General features: G+C 43.3%; 1 protein-coding gene across 1 annotated transcript in view; it reads left to right on the top strand.

Moving 5' to 3' along the window:
- The window catches only part of srrm3 (serine/arginine repetitive matrix 3), an 854108-nt gene that overhangs the window by 481295 nt on the left and 347567 nt on the right, over positions 1 to 25246 (top strand). Inside the window, exon 5 of the mRNA XM_078548703.1 lies at positions 19204 to 19481. Coding sequence (XP_078404829.1) covers positions 19234 to 19481 — 248 coding nt within the window. The 5' untranslated portion in view covers positions 19204 to 19233. The remainder of the gene's footprint in view (positions 1 to 19203; positions 19482 to 25246) is intronic.

Raw genomic sequence — 25246 nt, 5'->3', positions numbered from 1 at the left:
ATCCACCCAGGTGACTCTGGGAGTGTCTGGCCCATCCAAATCCCCTCTTCCTGTGACCTCTGCAGCTCCAGCTTCACATGCCGAGGAGGATGCCACTGACACACAGCAGGATCCCAAAAGCAGGCCGGTGTCCTCCAGGTCTCGACCCTCCAGAGGATGCCCACCAAAGTCATCACAGGTAGGGTGTCACAGTCAGCAGGCTGCCTCCACCTCCACTGTGGATGTCTGGGGAGCACCAAGACTAGAGGCAAGGTTAGGAAAGTTAAGGAAAATTAGTTGCACAGCCAGTGCATGGCTGTTAATCACTCGTACATACTGTTCACTATTGCCAATATACTCTCAAGAATGTCTCCCTGCCTAAGGCTCCTTGCTTTGATGAGCAATGTTCTTGTCACTCAGATGTGAAACCTTTCTGCACAAGATAAAGGCTGGTGTTTCAGCCCAGGGGCTCTTCCCTGTGCTCTGTGCAGCCTCCGGACCAAAGTGTTGACCCAGCCTCACTCTCCCTCAAACATAATTGATGCCTGCACATCGGCGGTGCTTGTCATTGCTGCCAGAATGTAGTGGTCAGGCGTCACAGAGTTCTCTCATTCCCTCGATGTGCTCTCAGCACCTTTAATGTGGGGCTGGCCCCCATCTCTGCAGCATCTGTGACCACTGATGCTGTGCTTCCGCTCCTGAAGGGCTAAGGTGCTGAAGGCAGACACAGCATCAAATGCTTCTAAAGTTTCTTGGCTGCGTCCCTATGATTGACCCTGATCACGGAGCACAAGTGAGCCGCCCTTGGCCAGACAGGAGTCAGACATTCTCAGAGGCTATGTGGAGATTTAATGGAGTGTCCTCACTGCATGTTGTCATCATCCTCCTGCAATCGAGTGACTATTAGGGCATCCCCATGACAGGAGCATTCTCACAGAAGGTATTCGCGCTGCTATAGGCCAGACTGGAGTCAAACATTCACAAATGTGCTGTGAGGATCTATTGGGACACCTCACTGCATGTCGTCATTATCCTCCACAAATCTGGCAGTTGAGGGCCCCCCGAGTGCCGCACCTGCCTCATCTGGCCAGTGAGAGAGCCTCATCCCTGTCATCGTTGCCCCGAGGACCTCCTCACCCTCATCTCCATCGGCGGCATCCTCATCGGAGGGGACATGCAGCTCCTTCATCTCCCCTCAGCCAGTTTGTCTCCCCGTTGGAGCACCAGGTTGTAAAGGGTGCAGCAGACGATGACGATGCGGGACACCCTCTGTGGACTGTATTGCAGGGCTCCACCAGACTGGTCCAAGCACTGGAACCTCATCTTCAGCATTCCAATGGTCTGCTCCACCAAGTTGTGAGCTGCAGCATGAGCCTCATTATACCCTGAGGCCGCCGCATGGGTGTCATCAGCCATGGCCACTGCGGGTAGCCCTTGTCCCTGTGGAGCCATCCCTGCAGCTTCTGTGGAACCTGGGGAGGAGTCCGTCCGCCTTCAGGCTGAGGCGATAGCACTGGCATGCCAACGCACTGAGGTCAACACTGGTAGGATGGCAGCCGCCATGGAGACCTTGGTCCAGGACATCGCTGCTGCCTTGCTGCGTGGGCTCAACTCCATCACTGACGTCATAGTTGGCCTACAACAGTATTTACGCAAGAGGGGGGTGAGGCAGCTGGGTCTCACTCCAGCTACCCCTTCCCCTCAAGGAGTCAGCCAGGGGCCTGCGGCACAGATCCCTGACTCCAGGGATCTGTGACTGACTGAGAATGTAGGCGTTGTGCACATTCCCTGGAAACTGTGCAGATACCTGCAGGATGTTTTTCTGGCGGTCGCATACCAGCTGCACATTCAGTGAGTGGAATCCTTTGCAGTTGATGTAGTCCACCATGTGCAGCAATGGAGATCTGAGCACCACATAGGTGCAGTCAATTGCACCCGGCACCTGTGGGAACCCTGAGATCAGGGCAAATCCAATGGTCCTTGCTTCCTGGCTGTCTCAGTCCTGGGCAAAATGCATAAAGTTGTGTGGCTCTGAGAAGATGGCTTCTGTGACTTCATGGATGCATTTGTGGGCGGTGGCTTGTGATATCCCACAGAGGTCACCTGTGGAGCCCTGGAAGGAGCCACTGGCTTAGAAATTGAACGCCATGGTCACTTTCACAGCCACTGGCACTGGATGCCCTCCATGTCCCCTTGGTGCCAAGTCCTGCAGTAACTGGCAGAAATGAGCAACCAGGTCCCTAGACATGTGCAGTCTACAGCGACACTAGTTTTTGGTCATCTGCAGGAATGACAGGTGGTGCCTATAGGCCCTGGGTGTCGATAGGCGCCGACCAGCCACAGCTCGCTGTCGCTCCTGGTCAGCATGTGTGGAGCCCTCGCTGCCCCTTCTTCATGAGGTTGCTGCTCCTGCTTTGCGCGGCCAGGCTCCTCAATCACTCTTTCTTCTGTCTTCTTCACTCTCTGTAGGCCATCAGGCATACAGCTAGTTCACCAGGATCCATGATCCTGACGTGGGCCTCCTGCAGCATAAATGAGAGAGAGACGTGGTTATCATGGCTGTACTTAGCACCTTTCCTGGCCCTGTGTGACTGGCCCTTAACGCTTCTGGGAGAGTGCTGCCACCCCTCAGATAGCCAGAGATGAGTGCGCTTCATGGCTGCCCTGTCAGCCTGCGACATGGGGGAGACAGCTCCTAACCGGGTTGCTGAGATTGCAAGGGGCTATGAACGCTTCCAGCAGTGACTGCTGCATGGCCAGCGTTGTCGAGGAGATTGTACAACTGCTGCATGGTCCGGTAAAGTGGCCCCAGACTCACAGTCTGTGCCAGCGGGGTAGGCGGATATGGGGGGTTGGGGGGTGGGAGTGGGGTGGGTGTGGGTTGGGGCGGGTGGTAAGGTCTGGAGTGCTCAGTAGCACTTTGGTGCCTCCGCGTTGCTTGCGTGGGAGGGCAGGCTAGGAGCCCAACCCCAATCATATCACTGTGGCTGCACCTGAACTGTCTCATTTGCAGAGGAATGGTCAGTTTATACAGGTGTCCCTACTGCGTGGCCCCTTCCCTTGTCTACCCTGCCCCCCACCTCGATTGCCTGTGTGCGGAATCCAACGCCAGGGCAGCAGTTGCCTCCATGGAAGGGTAGCACTTCACCCAAGTCCCCTGGCGCCCCTGAAGCCTGCAAAGCAACAGGCGACCCTGGCGAGCTGCAGAAAACAATGCTGCTCACTCACCTCAGTTCCCCCAAAGTGAAGGCCGCCAAGTGCATGTCACCTGTGTGCTGGTGTGAAGTTGTTGTGAAACACATCGGCGTGTTTTCCCACCTACGTGGACGGACGATCTGGCAGGGTCCAAGAGCCTGGAGGAATGGTCTTTTAATGATCTGCTGATGTATTACAATGAGCTCCCCAACGACCGTTGGCAGGAAACATGGCCCGCCATTGGCGGGCTGAGCGGATGATTGCGATCTGCCCTCCCACTGTCATGAAACCAATCGTGCCATATTGTCCTTACCCCCCATCAGTGGGCACAGAAAATTCCGCCCATTGGTTGTGAAGTGCTCAGGGGTATCCAAAGGTCATGGAATTCACTATATGAATGCAAGTTCATCCTTCAACAATTTTGTGTTCCATACAATGGTAGCTCCTGTTATAAGTTAACTGTCCATTCATAATTAAGAAGTTTTGAGTTTTGAAGACAGTTTTTATTATGTGGCGGAATCCAGCTTCATCATTTACTAGATGCAAGTTCAAAGCTGACTTCCATAAAGTTCATACACGCTGTGCATTGCTTGGTTTTAATCTGTGCAAAATTGTTTCGTTTAGAATACTTTTACAAATGTGTGAGATAAGATCCATACTTCTTATGGATTTACTCAACAACTGTGTTGGCTATATACTGTGTATTCAGATATTGTTACTGTCAATTATATTGCTGCATTTGCCAAGATTCAAGTCCCAGTGAGTTTAAACTTTACTGTATTGGAACCCTGATCAGATTCACAACATGCAAACAGCAGTCTCCAGCGTAATAATCAGTTTCTGATATCTCTGCTTGTTATTTCCTGGGCACAATGAGCTTCTGTTAGCTATGCCTTCTTGGATAGTTCATTGTAATCCTCCTTTGTCTACTCTGCAACCTGATCTGCTGCTATGAGGTGGAAAATGCTATAGCTTAGTAGCTGATTGTAAGAAAAGACCAGCTGGTCCAACAAGCCTCTCCCACATTCATGATGGCTGAGGCATCAGAATGAGTCACTCCCCCGCCCGCCACAACCATGTGTATTTCTGATGGAGGCCAAAAAAGAACAAAAACCAGGGCTACTAAAGGAAAAAAAAGCTCTGAAAAACCCTGCTCCAGCCCTCTCAGACGATCATTGCTACAACTTACCTGCTGAACCAAATGAGTCTTGGGTTAGTTTTGCACAAAGTTGCTGTCAACTTCCAGCTATGTGGAATATCTTTTGTACTGATATTTTAACAGATGTATTCTGGGTAAACATTTAAGGAAAGATTCTACTTTTTAAAGTATTGACTGATGTCATCCTATGTTAAGGACTCTAAGAGGCTGACTTCAGGAAGGATACATTAATCTTGAAGAGGCCCAGAGCAAATTCACCAGAATGGGACTAAAAGAGTTAGACTATGAGCACAGGTTATATAGACTAGGGCAGAATTCCCTTCATAATAGAAAATTTAAGAGTTATCTGATTGAAGTGTTTGATAATCAAGATAGGTAGAGAGAAACTTTTTTCTTCTGATGGGAGAGTCCAGAACAATTGGGCATAAACTTAAACTTGGAGCCAGGCTATTCAGGAATGATGTCAGGAAGCACTTTTTCCACACATAGGATTAAAAATCTGGAACACACTTTCCCCCGGAAAGCTGGATGATGCTAGGTCAATTCAAGGCACGAGATGGTCAGAAAGTTTCAAGATTGCGATAGATTTTCTTGGGTAAAAACATTGAGGGATGTGGAAACCGAGCAGGTCAATGAAGTTAAAATACAAATCAGCCATGGGCTAACTGAATGGTACAAAGGGCCCAGGGTCTGAATGACCTACTCTCATTCCTGTGTTGAAGTTTGCTGACATGCAATTATGGTCAGATGCTGTAGAAAAAGATGAGAGATTGCAGGAAGGCAAAGACAGGTTAGAAGAATAGCCAGGTAAAGTGGTACATTTTGGGATAAAGAATAGTGAGAATACTGAACTGACAGTATTCTTAAAATGGAGTAACAGAGAGATCAAGGGGTGTAGATATATGGATCTATAGCGTTGGGAGTGAGGAAAACAATTAAATAAAAAGACACATTCAATCCTGGAGTTTATTTTTGGGGACATTGAATACAAAAGCAAAGAAGTGATGTTGAATTTTGGCAAGATATTATTTAGGTAGTCAGAACTCCCCGTTGTAGGAAGGATATATTAGTCACAGAAAGTACAATGAAGATTCACTAGATGATATCATGAATGAAAGACAACAGTTATGAAAAAAGGCTCTAAAAATTGTAACTTTTCAACTGGAACCAAAAAGATTGAGAGAGAGGCAGAAATCTTCAAGATTATGAAAGGTTTGAGAGGCTAAGTTGTGAAATATTGTTTCCATAATCCAGAATATAATAGTATATTTCTCCTAAAGCTTCAACTTTTAATATAAAATCTGTCTTCTTTAGTTGTTCTCAATGTAGGGCTGGGAGAGATAATAAAGAATTCTGACACTCATTGAGTAAGATTTATTATGTTTGCTGACTCATGCTGTCCTCTCCTGATTCCATTTTAGTACTCATAGAGACTCTAACACTTAAATCTTAGTGCTATGATGCTTGCTGCAAACTAACTGTTATTGCTGGCACTGTGTATAGGTGTCTCACTTATTTGAATAGCACCATTGCAAATTTGCATTACTTTTCTCTAAATCCACAGTGCTATTTAGTTGATGAAAACACAATTTATTGCTAAACAGAAACTAGAAGCAGATTCTTGGTAAGATTCTGAGAGGGGTAACAGAGAGATCAAGGGGTATATATAAAACTACCACTTGTGAGTGGAGCAAGTAAAAATGGGATTATAAAGTGGAAAGAGATACTTTTTACTAGATCCTGATGGTACAGTAGATTTCACATGTGAACATCAATCATATTGTTTGCCAGAGATCAACCCTTCCAGAACCTAAAACTGAAATGGGCAAATATCATCTCAGTGTATTTAATAACATGTTGGAAAAGGACACTATTGGTTATATTGGATTGTACAGAATAACAGCTCACGTTGCAGCTGTTTAGGAAATGAGTGTAATTGATGAACTAAAGGGCCATGATGCACAGTGGCAGCAGTGTGTACCATCTACAAGATGCACTACAGCAACGCACGAAGGTTCCTTTGACAGCACCCTCCAAACCTCTACCACCTAGAAGGACAAGGGCAGCAGACACATGGGAAGTTCCCCTCCAAGCCACACACCATCCTGACTTTAAATTATATCATCGTTCCTTCACTGTCACTGGGCCAAAATTCTGGAACTTCCTTCCTAACAACATTGAGGGTGTACCTACACCACATGGACTGCAGCGGTTCAAGAAGGCAGCTCACCACCACCTTCTCAAGGGCAATTAGGGATGGGTAATAAATGCTGGCCGAGCCAGTAATGCCCACACCCTGTGAACGAATAAAAAAAAATCTGTCTTCTTAGAAAAGCTGTGGTGGAACACGGCATTCATCAGCACTTAATTCAAGAAACTGTTTACTACAACAGTTTGTAATGATGCCTGTGTACGCTGAGCATCTTCAGCTGGGGGCAGATTGCAGTAAAACCAAACATCTTTTGGACTCTGAAGTAGATATGGCTTGGTATCAAATTGTGTCTGATAACGCTGCTGCGAAGGGCCTTGGGCATTTAACTGCATTAAAGGCTTTATCTAAATGCAAGTGGTTTTTGTTGTAGATTCACTTTTCAGTAACATAGCCTAACACCTTCATTATCAAAGTTTACATAAATAACTCAAGGCAGAGTTGGGGGGAGGCCAATTATGGAAGATATGCCATTGGTTGAAAAGCATACCAAAGGAATTATGAACTGCTGAATGCAAAGAACTTTAAACAATATTTTTAAAGGGCAGAGCTTTCAACTTTTTCAGGCATGTGGGGTGTAAAATGGATGAAGGGGACTGACCACCTGTTAAGCAGTAGGCCTAAATCTCCTTTTCATTCACTTCAGTGGGCAGGTTGAACAATGAGCCACTGATCCAATATCATTAATTTAAGGCCCCTGCCGAAGTTGAAAGTTCTGCGATTATCTTAATTTTAAAAAAATATTCATTCATGGGATGTGGGCATCACTGGCTAGGCCAGCATTTATTGCTTATCCCTAACTTGGGGTCTGGAGTAACATGTAGGCCAGACCAGATAAGGATGGTAGATTTCCTTCCCTAAAGCAGATGGGTTTTTACAACAGTGGTTTTGTGGGCATCATCAGATTTCTTTTATTGAATTCAATATTTGCCATGGTGGGATTTGAACCCAGATACCCAGACCCTGGAATACTAGCCCAGTGACAATACCACTACGCCACTGCCTCCCCACCTTGACCTAATCTAATTTAACTTTTTGTTAGCTTTGTTATTAAATACACAAGCCCTGATTTTCCATGAGGAAAATAACTTTGTTATAAATAAGACTAGTGGCACCCCCAGGAAAGTGAGAGAGATGTAGTAATGCCAGGTCTTCATTGGGCCATAACTTCCGAGCTCCATAGCATTGGATTGAGGGGGCACCCCAAAGATGCACTTGGGAATCCCCTTCGGAAGCTCACGGTAAGGTTTACATAGCAATTGCCCAGAAGTGCAACTTCCCCTGGGCAATTGTCCTGCGCTGGGAACCATCTGAAAAGTGCAATTTAAATTGCAAACTTTGGGTTACACCAATAGTTGCCCAGAAAAAGTTAGAAGAGTTAAAACCACTTCTAACTTCTGGGTAACTATTGTACAAACCCAGACCAATCACCAAGACACTCTCCCCACACCCCCTGCCCCCCAGGGGACTCCCCCCAACTCCCAATTACCCCACCCTTGGGACTCCCCAACACCCCCCCCAAACCCAGGGATCTAACCCCAGCCCCCCCAACTACCCCACCCATGGGACTCCCCCAGCCCCACAACCCCCCCAGATGTATCCCCCCACTCCCCAACTACCCCCACACAGGATTAATTCCCCCTCCCAGCAGGCCCGACACCCTCCTCCACTTGATCTTCAACACACTCCACCCGACCTCTGACACCCTCCCGCTGACTTCAGACACCCTCCCCCCCGACCTCCGACACCCTCCCCCCGACTCCTGACACCTTCCCCCCAACCTCCGACAACTGACCTCCGAGATCCCCCCCCCGACCTCTGACACTCCTACCCGCTAAGGCCCAAAAGCCCTCCCCCACCCCAAGGCCCTACAACCCCTCCCCACCGACCTCCAAATTCCGATCCCCATCACCCCTCAAATCCTATCCACTTACTTAGACACTTATTCTCTCCCAGACCTATCAGGGACCTTTAAATTTAAGTGGACCTTTAAACTTACCTGGTTTACGGCAGCTAGAGATGTAAAAAAGGGGGCGTGGTCTCCTTCCCTTCAACCCTATTGGACTTGGATGCTGTGCCTCAGGGATGAGGTGCACTGCCTGGATCTCGCCTGACCTGAGTCAGAAGGTCAAGCAAGATAGAATTGAAAAAAATTTGACTAGAGTAATTGGGCATGGAGTGGCAATCCAGGCTGATTGTCACTCCGAGGAAGTTCAGGCCCATTATTTCTTTGCTATTTCAGGAAATTTCTTTAATACCTTGTGTTGGGCAAGAAGAAACTTCCATTTGCCTCCTTAAAGACAAATGAAGGGCAGGGGTTACAATAGAAGGCACAACCTCCTTTAACCTGCAGCAATGGCAGCTGTTATTCTGAGTGAGTGAATGGATGCCAGTTCCATAAAGGTGTAATTAGGATCCACTGTTTACGATCCAGACCACCATGTGGAGTCCTGAAGAATAATACATTTCTCAAAAATAATGTTTAGAAATCTTTCCCTTACTGAAGGCAACACCTACCCCCAGTTCCCAGTCTCTTCTCTGCAACACCCCCCCACCCCCCCACCCCTCCCCCACTCCTCTCTCTCCATACTCAGGGAGGCACTGGACAGACAGGCGGGTTTTATTTATACGTTCACGGGATGCATGCATCACTGGATAGGCCAACATTTATTGCCCATCCCTAATTGCCCTTGAGAAAGTGGTGATGAGCTGCCTTCTTGAACCACTGTGGTCCATGTGGTGTAGGTACACCCACAGTGCTGTTACGAAGGGAGTTCCCAGATTTTTCCCAGCAAAGAAAAGGTGATGTAGTCCAAAGTCTGGATGGTGTGTGGCTTGGAGGGGAACTTGCAGGTGGTGGTCTTCCCATGCGTCTGTTGCTCTTGCCCTTTGAGATGGTAGAGGTCAGGGGTTTGGAAGGTGCTGTTGAAGGAGTCTTGGTGAGTTTCTGCAGTGTATCTTGTATATGGTAAACACTGCTGCCACTGTGTGTCAGTGGTGGAGTGAGTGAATGTTTAGGTGGTGGACGGGGTGCCGATCAAGTGGCCAGCTTTTTCCTGGATGGTGCTGAGTTTCTTGAGTGTTGATGGAGCTGCATTCATCCAGGCAAGTGGGGGGTATTCCATCACACTCCTGACTTGTGCCTTGTAGATAGTGGACAGGCTTTGGGGAGTCAGGAGGTGAGTTACTCGCCACAGAATTCCTCAAGCCTGCTCTTGTAGCCACAGTATATATATGGCTGGTCCAGTTCAGTTTCTGGCCCATAATGGGTGGGTGCCAGAGATGTACCCAAAACAGCACTTGGCACCTGCTGACCATAAGCATACTTATACAGTGTTAGTAATGGTGTTGCTACTTGCACTTAGAGAGATTGTAGCTACATTATTCAGACATTGGTTTCCCATTCCGTCTGCAAATTTTCTCCCTTCCTTTTTCAAAGGTGCTTGCTTTTACTGGAGACCCATTCGATGGGTATTGCACAGCCTCCAGGTGGCTGTTCCTTATGTTCGACTTGAGATTGGTAACTGCTGAATATTCTATCATTGAGCACATCACAATCAACACTGATCTTGTCCTCAGTTAACATCCGTTCAAACACAATTTCGAGCAGGCGTCACTGGATAGTGATCAGGTTCAGGAACTCCTAGCTGATTTTGTCCTCATTAGACCCCAGGCACTGAGGACTACCACTGACATTACTGACAATGTGTCTGAGATCAGATAGCTCCATGCTACCTGATTAATATGTTGCAAATAAAAAGGAATTTTGCAACTGCTTGGTATGCAGAGCAATTCAGGGAGTAAATAAACATTTGTGCCTATAAATAAGTGTTTAGATCTATGTTTTGACAATTATTTGATGAGCTGGATTTGAATGAGCAGTTCCCAAAGCTACCAGTTTACTTACAACAAAATTATTTTAAAATGTAATAGTAGGTACTGCTACTAACTCAGCTTGAGAAATGCCTCAAACCAGCTGCACTTTTTTCTCTCTACTTGCCAAGCTATGCTGTTTCAGCAAAATGCCCCCACATGGGTCATTCTCCCAGCTGCTGAACACTCAATATTTGATTCAATATAGAAAGACTTGGTAAGCATTGAAGCAAATTCATTCACCAGGAAGCTCTCTTAGACTAATGTGGCAATTACAATCACTAGTTTGATGCAATTGATTCTTACCTCAAAGCTGAAATGAATTGACAGTACAAAGCCTCCGTCCCACATATGTATTTGTCTATGACCAAGACTGATAACAGAAATAACGTGCCTGCACGGGTCAAATATAATGAACTTCTTGTTATCGCAAATAAGTGACTGAATTCTGTTCTCAGCAGTCTCTGGCAAATGTCAGTTCTGCTATCATTACAGTGTGTTTTGGTATCATGCACCTAATGGTCAGGTAAATAATAAGGTAGAGCAATATGAGATTATAGACTTAGCAATTAGGAATGACTTATTACATTACATTAATAGGTATCATCAGCCTGTCAAATCTTACCTCCAGATTACATTAAAGGGGCATTAGCTGTCAGTGTTAATTTTGCAAAACAGGCTGCCATTGTGCACGGTTATGTCACAGCTATTCAAAATATTTGTTTCCATTAAAAGGAGAACCTAGCTCAAGATGGGTTGTATTGATAGAACCTGCCATCCATTTAGTCCACTTTTCAAGTAATTACAACATTAAAATAACAAAAATGTTATCTATAATTTATAAACAACTGTAATTTGGTTCTTAATGTCCCAGGCATTTCAACAGTGTAATATGGTACATTGTTATATTACTATACATTGCAGAATTAACTAAATATTCAGTGTATTCAGGGCCATTGTTTATAACTAATCTCTATTATGACATACAGTGACACAAAGGAATTGGGTCAATATATTTTGGATCTGACGGTCTAGGAATTGTTTCTCTAGGAGTCTATTTTTTCAAATACAAATCTTTTCTTCCCATTTCTAGCATTGATATGCAGTTTCTTGACCATATGGATACTGTTCACGCAGCCTTTGTTTCATCAGTTGGTCACTGATGTCAACTGTTTCACTTTCCCATAACTGCTTATCAAGCTGGCAATATTGGCCAATGTCAGCTCTCAATGATGGAATGTATCAATCAGTTGCTGGTAATAGAAGTCTTTGCAGGTCATCCAAGAAAAATGTTAAACTACATCATCTTCTTGTGCTCAATGAAGCAATTCATACTGGTCTTCAGGTCAAGTTAAGGAGCTCTTTATATACTGACACAGTCCAAAATTGAGCATTGCCACCACATTCTTATGCAGGATTGAACCATTTTGTCTGTCTTCATGTCAAATGAACATTGAAGCAGGTTTTGCTGAGAACATTTGTATCCAGTATTGTAGAACATTCTGTGAATGTTCAAATTGATTTATGGCTGAGACCTTAATATGGTCATAACAATTTATACACCTGTAATGTTAATGGGATCCCGTCACTCTGTTCACACTGTCACCATACAGCCAGTTCAACAAGTATGGCTGGAGGCTCATAAATTCCATCTTACATGGAACAGTTAGACTTGATTTTACTTTGATCTTCACTTTCAGACAAGAGTGAGCTGCCAGTGATACAGACAATGAAAATTCTGTATGATGTAAAGATGCACTCTGGCTTCAGTTAGAAAACTGTGACTATTAATATTAGTGATCAATGATAAACAACAGCTTCATAATAATTAAATGCTAAAAACGTAATACAGTATTTCACTATTGAAGCATTTCATTATTCTAAATTTAGTGCTAAGCAACTTGAGGGATGCTGCAATTTAACACATTTTTTGTACCTAATGTCAGTATCAATCTCCAATTAATCAGATACTGTATAGATAGGTGCAGTGTGCAAAAGTGTCTTTACTCTTCCCCAGGAAGAGTAACCAAACCAGTATGACTTGCTATTCTATTTTCTGGATCAGTTATTCTTTGTCTGCAGAATATATGAGAAGCTAACTCCAAGTCTTTATAGTTGAGTGTCTGGTGCATCATGAAGATCAGTCAACCCTTTTCAATTGGTAGGGATTGAAAATCAACCTGCTAAAATTTAAAAACAATAGAACAATAATGTAAAGCACAACAAAATACATAGATACCCACCCTCTTGAACTCATGGCAGCCTGCACTGGACTAGTTAAACTGCTTTTGGCATCAGTGTACTGAAAATTTGAGTATGACCACTTGCAGATGTGTACTTGTAATAGTATGAAAAAAATTGGCAGTGTGGCACCAGATTAATAGCAGTTTGTAATGTGAACAATTCTTCAAAAACTGGATTGACAGTGACCAAACGCAGTTTCAGGGAGAATGGGGGATACATTTTAGCCCAAGCAATATTGTTTTCATTAGCTTCTCCTCATCATTCTTGCTCCTTAACCAAAACCATTAAGCATAAGTTTTTGTTTGGTTGCAATTCAATGTAATTACTAATAAAGGGGAGGTGGTGGCATAGTGGTATTGACAATGGATAAGAGACCCAGGGTAATTCTCTGGGGACCCGGATTTGAATCCCACCACAGCAGATGGTAGAATTTGAATTCAATAAATATCTGGAATTAAAAGTCTGATGATGATCATGAAACCGTTGTCGATTGTTCTAAAAACCCATCTGGTTCACTAATGTCCTTTAGGGAAGGAAATCTGCTGTCCTCACCTGGTCTGGCCTACATGTGACTCCAGACCCACATAAATGTGGCTGCTTCTTTAAAAAATTGCCCTCTGAACAAGGGCAATTAGGGATGGGCAATAAATGCTGGCCTAGCCAGTGAGGCCCATGAACAGATAAAATAAAGCCTGTATACAACAATATAATTTTAAAATAATAACTTATGCTGCATAATAAATGGTACAAAATATTGGAGAAATTGAAGTTACCATTGAAAAGTGCGTCTCTTGAGTAACTTGTCATGCACTTTGTGTTCATCGGATGAAACTATCAGAGATATAGTTCTGACATGATACTATATTATTTTATTGGAGATATGAAGATATGATTTAGCCACATTGATGCCACCTGCTGATTATTTTAGAACTCAAACTACTTTCAGAGATAACACCGTATGATTACATTTGTTCCACTAGTTCTCCACAACACTTGAGTGAATGAGCCTTGCAAAGGATGTTCTCCAATGACAAAGCTGGAATTATAGGCCACCTCTGCAGATAGACACTATTAGGGCAATCCTTAAGCGCATCATGATCCTTCAAATCGTGAGAACCTGAATAGACAGGTTCAAGGTAAAGTGAGTGAATAATAATGTTGAATTGTGTCTTTTGCCTTGAAATTGAGCTCTTTGAATATCAGCATACAAGAGCTGAACCTATTCTTATGAAATTACGTTGCCTGCTATTTTCAGAGATGTTAACCAATTTAATATAATATGGGTTAGCGTCTCCGTGAAAAATTGGAGAAAAATCTCCCTTGCCTGCTGGCTATTAGAACATGAAATGAAATCAACTCAAGCTGCCTTGTCTAATTTATAGTGGGTGTGACTCCACCGCACAAGTCAAAATTCAGCATTAAATTCTCAGCCTCGCTTAGAGCCCTCAAGTATGGCTGGTAAAATCTCCCATTAGTATCATAAAAAGTTAAATGTCCCAGTATACATTAAGTGAGATCTTACATTAGTAATAGTACATTAAGTGAGAACATACATTATTAGAGTGGGATTTTAATCTGATTTAGCCTGTACTATAACTGACCGGGGAATGTTCAATGTTGATATTGTTCAAAATTGGAAAAGATTCCTTTCTGGAGCTTGGTATTGTCTGTATTATAACAACAAATAACTGTCATTTAGTTAGCACCTTTAACATAGAATAATGTCCTATGGAGTTTCAGAGAGACCTAACCAAATGAAAAGAGATGCTGAGAGGGTTGAGCAAAATCTTGGTCAAAGAGAAGGACTTTGAGGAGGATCTTAGGAGAGGAGAAGGAGGTAGAGAGGTTTAGGGATAGGACTTCCGGAAGGGTGAACCTAAATAACTGAAGACACAACTAACAATGGTAAGGGCCATGGGCAGAGAGGAGGCTTGTTGAAGGAATACAGAGTTGGGGTTGGGGGCTTAATGGAAAGATGTTGTGAGATATATGAGGTTACAAATAAAGGGAGGAATGAGTTAATTTAAATACAAGGATGGACTCAAAATTCATCATAACATACATTTTGCAATGTGTTTGCATGAGCTGGATGACTTGTTATACAAATTGCATGCTGTTTTGCTGATATTCTCCCCTCAATGTTCCATACCTTACATCTATTGTATATGAGCTGACTCTGAGGACAGTAGGCTGATGAGTGTCCACCAGAAGGTTCCCAAGAGAAACAAAGTGGGGTCTCATAATTTAACCTCCCTTCATCCTGTGAAGGAAGACATCTGGGCTCTGTTTGAAGCTTTGCGGCAGTGGAGTGTGTGATTGAATCTGCATCCTAATGATCTGGCACTATATATTAGTATCCCAAGCATCTATCAGATATTCTCTCAACTCCTGTTCTCTAAAGAGCACAACCCCAGCTTCTCCAATCGATCCCTGTAACTAAGTACCTCATCTCTGGAATGGAACCACTCTCTCAAACCTTTTCTGCACCCTCTCTAAAGCCTTCACTTCCTTTCCAAAGTGTGGTGCCCCGAATTGAACACAATCCTCCAAGTGAGGCAGAATTTGTATCTTAGGAAGGTTCATCATAACTTCCTTGCTTTTGTATTCTATGCCTCTATTTATAAAATCCAGGATCCCTTATGGCTTTTTAACACTTTATCAACTTCCCCTGCTGCCTTCCATGCTTTTTGCGCATATATCCCCAAGTCTCTCTGTTCCTGCACCACCTTTAGAATTGCACCATTTATTTGTATTGCCTTACCTCATTTTTCCTACCAAAATATATCATTTCACATCTCTCTGCATTAAATGTAATCTGCCATTCCATCACCTGCCTATGTCTTTGTGAAGTCTATCATTATGCCCCTCACCAACTTTGAGTCATCTGCAAATTTTGAAATTGTGCCCTGTGCAGCCAATTCTAGACCATTAATGTATATCAAGAAAAGCAGCGGTCTTAATTCCAGCCCATGAGGAATCACATTGTATACCTTCCTCCAGTCCAAAAAATAATCGCCCAGCACTTTGTTTCCAGTCACTCAACCAACTTTGTACCCACGCTGCCATTGTCCCTTTTATTCCATGACCTTAACTATAAAAAAAGTAATAACTATTTTGCAGTCTCTAGTGCAGTATTGAGGAAGTGCTGCACTCTCAGAGATGCTGTCTTTTGGATGTCACATTAAACCAAGGCCCCACCTGCTCCCTCAGGTGGATGTAAAAGATCCCATGGCACTATTTCAAAGAAGAGCAAATGAGCTATCTCTGGTATGCTGACCGATAGTTACCCCTCAATTAACATCACATAAAACAAATTACCTGGTCTTTATCATTGTGAGAGCTTGCTGTGTGCAAATTGCTGCATTTCCTACATTACAATAGTGACTACACTTCAACAGTACTTCATTAGCTATATAGCGCTGTGAGACATCTGGTGGTCATGAAGAGCGCTATATAAATGGAAGTCTTTCTTTTATTTGTTATCCCGAAATAGCATGTTACTAAGAATGTACCATGCGTTCTATACTGGTCAGGGTCGTGCCTTCAAATGTGTACCAATGGTGCTTCTCAACTGGAATTCCACTTTCTACTGTTGGAATTGGAAAGAGATGGGTGGGAGGAGGGGGGGTTGCAGCAGTGTTTTAAGTTTAGCCTGTTTCTACGAGAGGAGGCTGGTAAAATGCAATTCACATAGAATCCAAGCCTATCTGCTCCAACTTTTAATGACATGACTCATCTAATATACATGAGAACCATTGTAGAGCTGGGTATGCACACTTGATCATGTTCCATTGATGAAAGGTGTCACACCTTCTCTCTTTGCTATCAATAATTTACAACCAGCTGAAAATCTTTATTGAAATGCTACACCAATGCTTTCCCTGAGCTGACACGGGGGAAACCGAGCACAGCTCTCTGTAACAGGGGCTGCTGCAAGTAAAGTTGAAACTACATAGGCTGTGCCCTACATAGGTTGGTCATTTGTGAATTTGGCTCTATATTCAGGGGAGTGAAAACTGCTTTCCCAAATTAAGCTGCTTTAAATGGCCTGTCCCCCCTGCCCCCCATTCTGCATTATGGGGATTGTTTAATTCCCACTATAAGGTAGTTTTCTGCAAGATTGTTGCGTATTAACGTGCAGCTGTAAGGGATTAAAATGAATAGACATCAAAACACATGCTTTGATTAGGATTAAAATATCTCCCCATGAGGTTAGCAGAGGTTGAGTAACTGTTTTGGAGGTTTAATTTCAGCAGGCATCTTTTGGATGTGGTTTGTGTGGGGTGGGGTGGGGTGGGGTGGGGTGATGAGGGAACAAACAAACTATAGCAATGATCGACAGGCAATGGTTATTGGGAGCATCTCTCTTTAACCCGAATCAATCAGACATATGGCAGCCCGGAGCCAGAGGCTGTTCAAATTCAGATCTGCCACAGTGTTCCTTCTGTGGATTTGATCAAAACCTGTTTATTCGGCCATGCTTGCTGAGTCTTCACTTGCTCAGTCTGTAGCACCATTTTGATGTCAATGAGATTACCAAATCAGCCGTGAGGAATAAGATGACTACAAAGATAGAAAAAAGTTAGAAGATATCTTGCTGTAGATGACAGGAATCGTGTTCAGTGGAGATAACAAACGCGACAAACTGCATGAAGATCTCTTTAGTTTCTTGTATTTTGAGGTCTGCAGCCATACAATGGGATTGGACTGGAAGAAATTGCATTCTCGATCTTTTGGCCTTTCTTCCGAACGATGTGGGTAAACCATGGGGTTGAAAGCGGCATGTTGACTTCAGTTAGAGAAGTAGGAAACATTATGTCTTCACTTCCAGACGTCTATTTCCATCGTCAGATTGACTTTCACTGAAACACCTGATTGTGTTTTACACAGTGACCGAGTTAGACTGAAGAGAATTTATTCCTGCGTACGTTAGATTACCCCCAAGTCTTAGTGCTTTTGTAGGGCTTAAATCTAGATTTTTAAAAGAAGAGTAGACTGCCAGTTGCACTGTCGCCAAATCTCGCACGGAAGTCCTTTTTAGCTAATGTAGGAGTTGCAAATTTCGTTTCCTGTTTTGTTTCCCCACATTCAAGTTGACGGGTTCGGAGGATGGAGACGGGTGCTACACATCTCTAATTATAGCGCATGGCTTTTTAATATTATAAGGAGGATTTAGGTTCTATTTCCGTTGGCGAGTTGACAAGTGCGCGCTGTACTGTGGAGAGCTGTACTTATATATGTGAGGTGTTAGCAACAGTCGACGCGTTGAATTACACGAGACAGCTGGCAAAGCAAACCCTTTTTTCAGTATTTTAACTGCCACGTTTCGAGCTCCCAGTGAGATCTCCATAGGTCGAGAGCTGGAGACATTGCTAGTTCCACAGGCGGACACACTGTCGTGTTCCGCGGGTGTAAGTCTGTCCCATCTGACCAAGCGATTGGTGTGACAGATTTCCGAAGGGATCAGTATAACATTAGAACCGCGTTCATCATTGCAAGCAGTCAGCCTCAGCACCCTGCACAGCGCCCCGCGTTACTGCACCACAAATGGCGAGAGCGGGATATTACAGCTCCTCGGAAACTTGCACCTTGTGATTAAAGTCTGATCAACACTGTGGACAGCAACCCAGCAGTGAGAGCTCCTGCTTTCAGCACCGTGGACAGCAACACTCCGCGGAGAACTGCCTTCAGCAGCGTTGGAAAGCAACATCGAGCCGGAGAGCAGCCGCTTTCAGCACCGTGGACTTCCAGACTACGCCGAAAGCAATTGCTTTCAGGACCTTGGACAACGACACATCGCCAAGCGCTCCTGTTTTCAACCCCGTGGGCAGTACAACAGGAACGCTCCTACTTACATTACCTCCTTGGTCAGCAACACGCCAGCCGGACTTTCTGTGGTCAGCGCCACGGATGGTGATACATCTTGTGAACAATTGGACTCGATCGCTGTACAGCATCGGACTGGTTAAAGTTGGGGCTGCGAATGGTAATAGACTTTCTAGATTAACGGCTGTATCATATTTGGTGAGCGTGGCTGTATTGTTGGAAAGAGTTGCCATCGGATCTGGGCACAGTTATCCACATACTTGACCAGTGGAGTTTAGACTAAGCAGTAATACCTCCTGGAGTAGTGATATAATTGAATTTAGCACGGTAATCTCTAAAGTATGTTAATAACCAGCGGAATCACTGAACTGCAAGCATCATGTATTCGGTAAACTAGCAGATCTCTAACAACGCTGAGATTAGTTCCGTACGACCCTACCCACCAGATGTCACTTAGTGAATTTAATACGGTGGACAGCGTCAGGCTTTGTAAAGCGGCAGAGAATTCAGGGTCTTCAGCACTGCCTTCCCCACTGGAAAGGTTTAGGTAAAGATAAAATCGCCGCCGTGCTCTTAAGATAGTGCACTAGTAAGGCTCCGACATAATCGGCCCTTCTTCCCGTCACTCTTCCTGAACGAACCTGTCACTTTGGATGATCTGATTATGGATTGAATGACACTGAAGTCCTGTTTTTTCTCCCTTGTATTTCCCTTGCAGAGTTGAAGTGGCAATTCGCTCCTTATCAACATGCACAATAACGGCGATGGCTCGGTCTCTCCTCGGGAAAGCTGTACAAATGGTTGCGGCCAGCGGAACGTGGCTGCGGTCCGCCAAAGGACGGACAGTGGCGCGGAGTACAATGCCGAAGAGGACCCCAAGAAAATGGAACCGACGCTCGTGGTGAAAAAGGCCAACCGAGAAATACTGGACCACGAACGGAAAAGGAGAGTCGAGCTCAAATGCATGGAGCTCCACGAGATGATGGAGGAACAAGGGTAAGTGTGCAAGGTGCATTAATGCTGCAAACAAATCTGGGGGAGAGAGAATCCCGACAATACGTTCAAATGATTTAAAAGTAGAACGTTTTCCTGACGCGTTCCCTGAGCAGCATTGATTTTAAAAAGAAAAGTTTGGGGCACAGTTTCCAAACACTTCGTTGTATGAAATAGCTCCTGAATTAAACCCAACTGTAGCTGGAAATCCACAGTAAATCCTCCAGATGGACGTTCATACTGGACCTTCCAGAGAATGATTCCATTTAACTGACAACAGGGTGAGAATCACAATGTTTCTATTGGATTGTTTTGATAATAGAGATAACAAATTTGTTCAAACATCTGCCTAGGTTCATATTGTTGCTGGGCAACTGAATTCTAATTACCATCGCTGATGGGAGATTTATAACCAGAGCGTGTTCAGTTGGGACAATTTGGCAATTTCCGGTACACTGTGACATTCAATGACATTTTTTTCTAAAGCAGTTTATTACAGCCCCTAAGGTGTTTATCTCAACATTGTACGATATGTGTAATGTCTCATAGAGGAGAGGGAGAAAAACAAAAAGACCAGACGCTGTGGAATGTGAAATGCACTTTAGCTCTTACAATATATCAGGTGAAGAGTTTCTTTGAGTTGCTTGATTAGAAGTTCAAGGTGACTCTCAAATGAGGCATTCCGTAGACCCTCTCCCCTACTCGATTCCGAGTTTACAGCCACCAAGTCTTCTAAACTCAGTGCGCTGCCTTAAGTTGAAATGATCCGTTCTCATTAAAACATTAACCAATTGCTTCGGATTTAATATTTAGTTCAACAGTACGTGGGAGTTCAAACTGTGTCACTTGGATGATTTGATGATTGAAACATTTGTTAAACTTCTATTTAATTAGCATACATTTTTTTCTGCACCTACTGCCCGGCAGAAATACAAAGCAAAAAATATAAAAATAAAATAGCCCTTTGAATTAATTGCTCATTATACCCTGTTCCTTACAAAAAAAAACTGTAAGCTCAGAAAGATGAAGGAAAGTGAGTGAAAATAAAGCACCATGCTTTACCGCGAGGAATTCCCTACTGGCCTTCTGCAGCATTTGACGGTTTCATTGTGGGTGCCACAGATTGCTAATTAAAACAGCAGCAATTAAAGAACCAATCTAATTAACTCTTGATGCCCTGGCAACGTTGTGATTTATTGCACAATTAGAGACCTGACTCTATTGCATTAATCTCCTTTAGATCTGGGGGTTGGAAGCATAAGGGTACGTCACCTCCAATTCCCTTCAGTTGATTTCTTCCCTCCTTTGGGGTCCCTGGTTTTCAGTGTGCGGTATGGTCACTACCTCTTAAAAACTGGGGAAATCGAAGGACTGAAGTAATTTGCAATCCACCCACAGCATTAGTGAATGCATTTAGAATTGCTTGACACTGTAAATGGCTCTTACTTGAATATTATTTCTCACTCTATTGTTTTCACAATGTGCAAAATCTCTTCCTGCTTGTTCACTGTGATAGGTAATATCCCCAGGCACAGGATCTAAATAATTGTAAAAGTACTTAAATAATTTTCAAGAAGAATATTAATGGAAATCTTTGTCTCAACACTATATTGTGAATAGATTATTCAATTGAACACATAACTCTGCATACCTAGTGGCATGGTACTAATTGACCATTTCCTTCTGCATATTCAACACCCTAGACAGAAGGCGTTGTTGCTTATCAGTGGTTAGTAGGACCTTATTGTGATATCGAGTGCATGAATTCAAGTCTTTTTCCTCTTTATTACCACCATTCATTTTGCATCTAATACATCAAGATTATAGTTTTAGCTTTAATTTAGTTTTAACAAGTTAAAATTATGTGGCAGAACAGCCCTGCTCATTTGCATTAATCCACAGGGCAGATCATCATGCGATTCTTCAGTTTAGGTAAGAAGGATTTGCTTGGAATGGCTGAATCACAGAATCATAAAATGATTATACCACAAAGAAGAAGGTCACTCAGCCCGTCATGTCTGTGCTGGCTCTCAGAAGGGGCAATTCACCTAGCGCCATCTCCCCGCATTCCCCCTGTAGCCTTGCACATTCTTCCTTTTCAGATAGTAATCCAATTCCTTCTTGAAATCCTCAAATGAACCTGCTTCCTCCACAATCTTAGGCAGTGCATTCCAGATCCTAACCACTTACTGAATGGAAAAAAAATTACCTCGTGTTGCCATTGCCACTTTTGCCAATTACCTTAAATCTGTGCCCTCTGATTCTTGATCCTTCCATCAGTGAGACCAGTTTCTCCAAATCTACTCTGTCCAGACCCCTCATGATCTTGAATAACTCCAATAAATATCTTTTGAACCTTCTCTTCTCCAAGCAGAACAGTCCCCACTTCTCCAATCTATCTACTTAACTGAAGAACTTTTTGAAGTTCTACACTATCTTTCCTTCCTGGAAAGATTCTTATGAATCTTTTCTGCACCCTCTCTAATGCCTTCACATCCTTCCTAAAGTGCGGTGCCCAGAACTAGACACAACCAGTATTTTATACAGGTTTACCGTAACTTCATTGCTTTTGTATCCCATGCCTCTATTGATAAAACCCAGGATGCCATATGCTTTATTAACCCCTCTCTCAACCTATTCTGCCACCTTCAATGATTTATGCAAGTATACACCCAGGTCTCTCTGCTCCTGCACCCTTTTTAGAATTGCACCTTTTATTTTATGCCATCCAGAAAAAATCCCCTTCTAATTCCAAAATTATCTACTGTGGTAGTTCATGGAGGCCTGCTTCCTCACCTTGCCCCAAGCTTGCAGAATGGTGCCCCTCAAGCTATATATATAGGCAATTGCCTCTCTAATGGAAAGCAATGGCTATGGCCCTTTTGTTAACTATGGCTAATTACCTAATTCCAAACTCCTAAACTATTACTATAATGTTCTCTAAATTGTACAATACCTTCTTTGTAGAGCTGGAAACTTAGAGATACGCTTTAACGTAAAAATTAGAGAAACATATGTAGCTGTTCTCACCCAAATCTGTCTGAAATAGCAGTGGTCATGTCTCCGTGTTCTTGCTACTGAAATTAATCACTTCACACTTCTCTGCAATAAATTTCAACTGCCACTTGTCCGCCCATTCCACCAACCGATCTATGTTCTTTTTGAAGTTCTACACTATCTTCTTCACAGTTCACAATACTTCCAAGTTGGGTATCATTTTGAAATTGTGCCCTGTGCACCAAGGGCTAGATCACTAATATATATAATGAAGGGCAGAGGCCCTAATACTTACCCCTGGGGAATTCCACTATAAACCTTCCTCCAGTCTGAAAACAACCATTGACCACTACTCTTTCATTTATTCCATGACCCCTGGCTTTGCTCACAAGTCTGTTGTGCAGCACAAATGCTTTTTGGAAATCTAGGTACACCACATCAACAGCATTATCCTCATAAAATTTCTCTGTTACTTCATTAAAAATCTCAAGCAAGTTAATTAAAAATGATTTTTCCTTAACAAATCTGTACTGGTTTTCCTTAATTAACCTGTATTTGCTCAAGTGACTATTAGGTTTGTCCCAAATTATCATTTCCAGAAGCTCCTCCACCACCAAATGACTGGCCCATAATTGCTAGGTTTACCTTTACATTCATTATTGAACCAGGGTGTAACAGTTGCAATTTTCCAGTCTGGCACCTGTCTAGAAAATTAAGGCCAGTGCCTCTGCAATTACCATTCTTACTTCTCTTAGATGCATCTCAACCAGTTCTGGTGTTGTTTTATGTACAGATATCCTATCCAATACCTCCTTATCAATTTTATACCCTTCAAGTGTCTGAACTATCTCCTCTTTCACCATGACCTGTGCAGCGCCTTCTTCCTTGGTAAAGACAGATGCAAAGTATTCATTTAATGCTTCGGCCATTCCCCCTGCCTCCATCCGTAAATCCCCCTTTTGGTCCCTAATGGGCCCCACTCCTCCTCCTATGGCTATTTTATCACTTATATGCCAATTGAAGACTTTGGGGTTCCCTTTCATGTTAGCTGCCAGTCTCTTCTCATACTTTGTATTTGTTTCTCTTATTTGCTCAGTCAATTCCCAACTGAACCTTCTATATTCACTATTTAAAGCAAGCAATTCAGTGTTTAGACATCTAGCTGAAAGAGCAAGAGACCTGTGGACCGTGGCACTGTTATGTCATAAATTCAGTTAATATTGATTAGTGAAATGTAGTGCATTTGTTTCTGCTATGTAACCCATGATTTAGTATAACCTACTGTATTACAGGCATTAAATATAAACATATTAGTAGAATGCCACACCATAGTGAAAATTTCCAGCGTCATTCTATGTATTACAATACCCTTTTCTGTCGGTAGGGGTTCCATGAAGTAACTTGTCACCCAAGTAGGATCTGAACCTCTCTTGCGAAATACAAAGTGGTTATTTTCCACCCAAATTCTCCCCTCCTATCTCTCTCCTGAAGATACTGGCTCCTTGGTGGGAAAGGTTGCACAGGCAGTCTATGGCTCCAATATCCTAGTGCCAGGCTATGCAACAGTAATGGAATGTGTTAAGAAAGTATGGCGTATTTTGGACAAATTCTGATCCTGTCTTAATGTGCCACGTCACCAAGCTGCTTCCCATTCAAAATCTACATAGCTGTGAATATTTTTATTTTTTCAATATTGTATATGTCCTTTAGCTTAAAGTACAGCACCTCAAAATAGTAAGATGTGGGTTTTCACCTGCAGTTCTCTAGACAATGAGATATGGTTCTTAGTTGTTGTCACCAGTTAATGAGGACATTTATTCAGCAAGGATTTTTTCAAGCACCAATGAATTCCCATTGGATTAAAATCAGTACTAATGGATTTTGCTTCATGCAGATGGTTTGTTATACAGGATAATTCAAATCCCATCAGGTGGAACACTTGGTTCAATTTTTCAAGCCATAGTTGTTGACTCCTAAATAAGTTATTACTTGGTTTCAGGTATCAGGCTGAAGCTTTGGAAAGCAGCCACAAGAATTGAGCCATATTTTCCTGACCACTGCTGTGTCAGACAGATTTGGGTGAAAACAGCTATATAGAAACATAGAAAATAGGAGCAGGAGTAGGTCATTCGGCCCTTTGAACCTGCTCCACCATTCAATATGATCATGGCTGATCCTCTATCTCAGCGCCATACTACTGCTCTCTCCCCATACCCCTTGACACTTTTAGAGTCTAGAAATCTATCTATTTCCTTCTTAAATATATTCAGTGACTTGGCCTCCACAGCCCTCTGTGGTAGAGAATTCCACAGGTTCACCACCCTCTGAGTGAAGAGGTTTCTCCTCATCTCAGTCCTAAATGTCCTACCCCGTATCCTGAAACTGTGACCCCTTGTTCTAGACCCCCAGCCAGAGGAAACGTCATCCCTGCATTCATATACGTGTCTCTGATTTTTATGTTGAAGTGTATCTAAGTTTCTAGCTCCACAAAGAATGCATTGTACAATAGCAGAACATTACAACAGTAGTTTCAGATTTTAGAATTAGGTAATTATTCATAATCCATAAAGGGCGATTAGCAACGCTCCCCATAAGAGATAATTGGCTATATATAGTTTGAGGGGCAACATTCCACAAGCTTCAGACAAGACAAGGAGGCAGGCCTCCAGAACAACCACAAAGATGATTTTGGAATTAAAGGGGGATTGTTTCTGGATGAAACCACCAAAGTGGCTAGATTCATTTTTGTTTTAATCACTCAGGTTCTGACT

The sequence above is a fragment of the Cetorhinus maximus genome, chromosome 9 (genome assembly GCF_964194155.1).
Source record: "Cetorhinus maximus chromosome 9, sCetMax3.hap1.1, whole genome shotgun sequence".
Lineage (NCBI taxonomy): Eukaryota > Metazoa > Chordata > Chondrichthyes > Lamniformes > Cetorhinidae > Cetorhinus > Cetorhinus maximus.
This window is presented reverse-complemented; position numbering and strand designations above follow the sequence as displayed.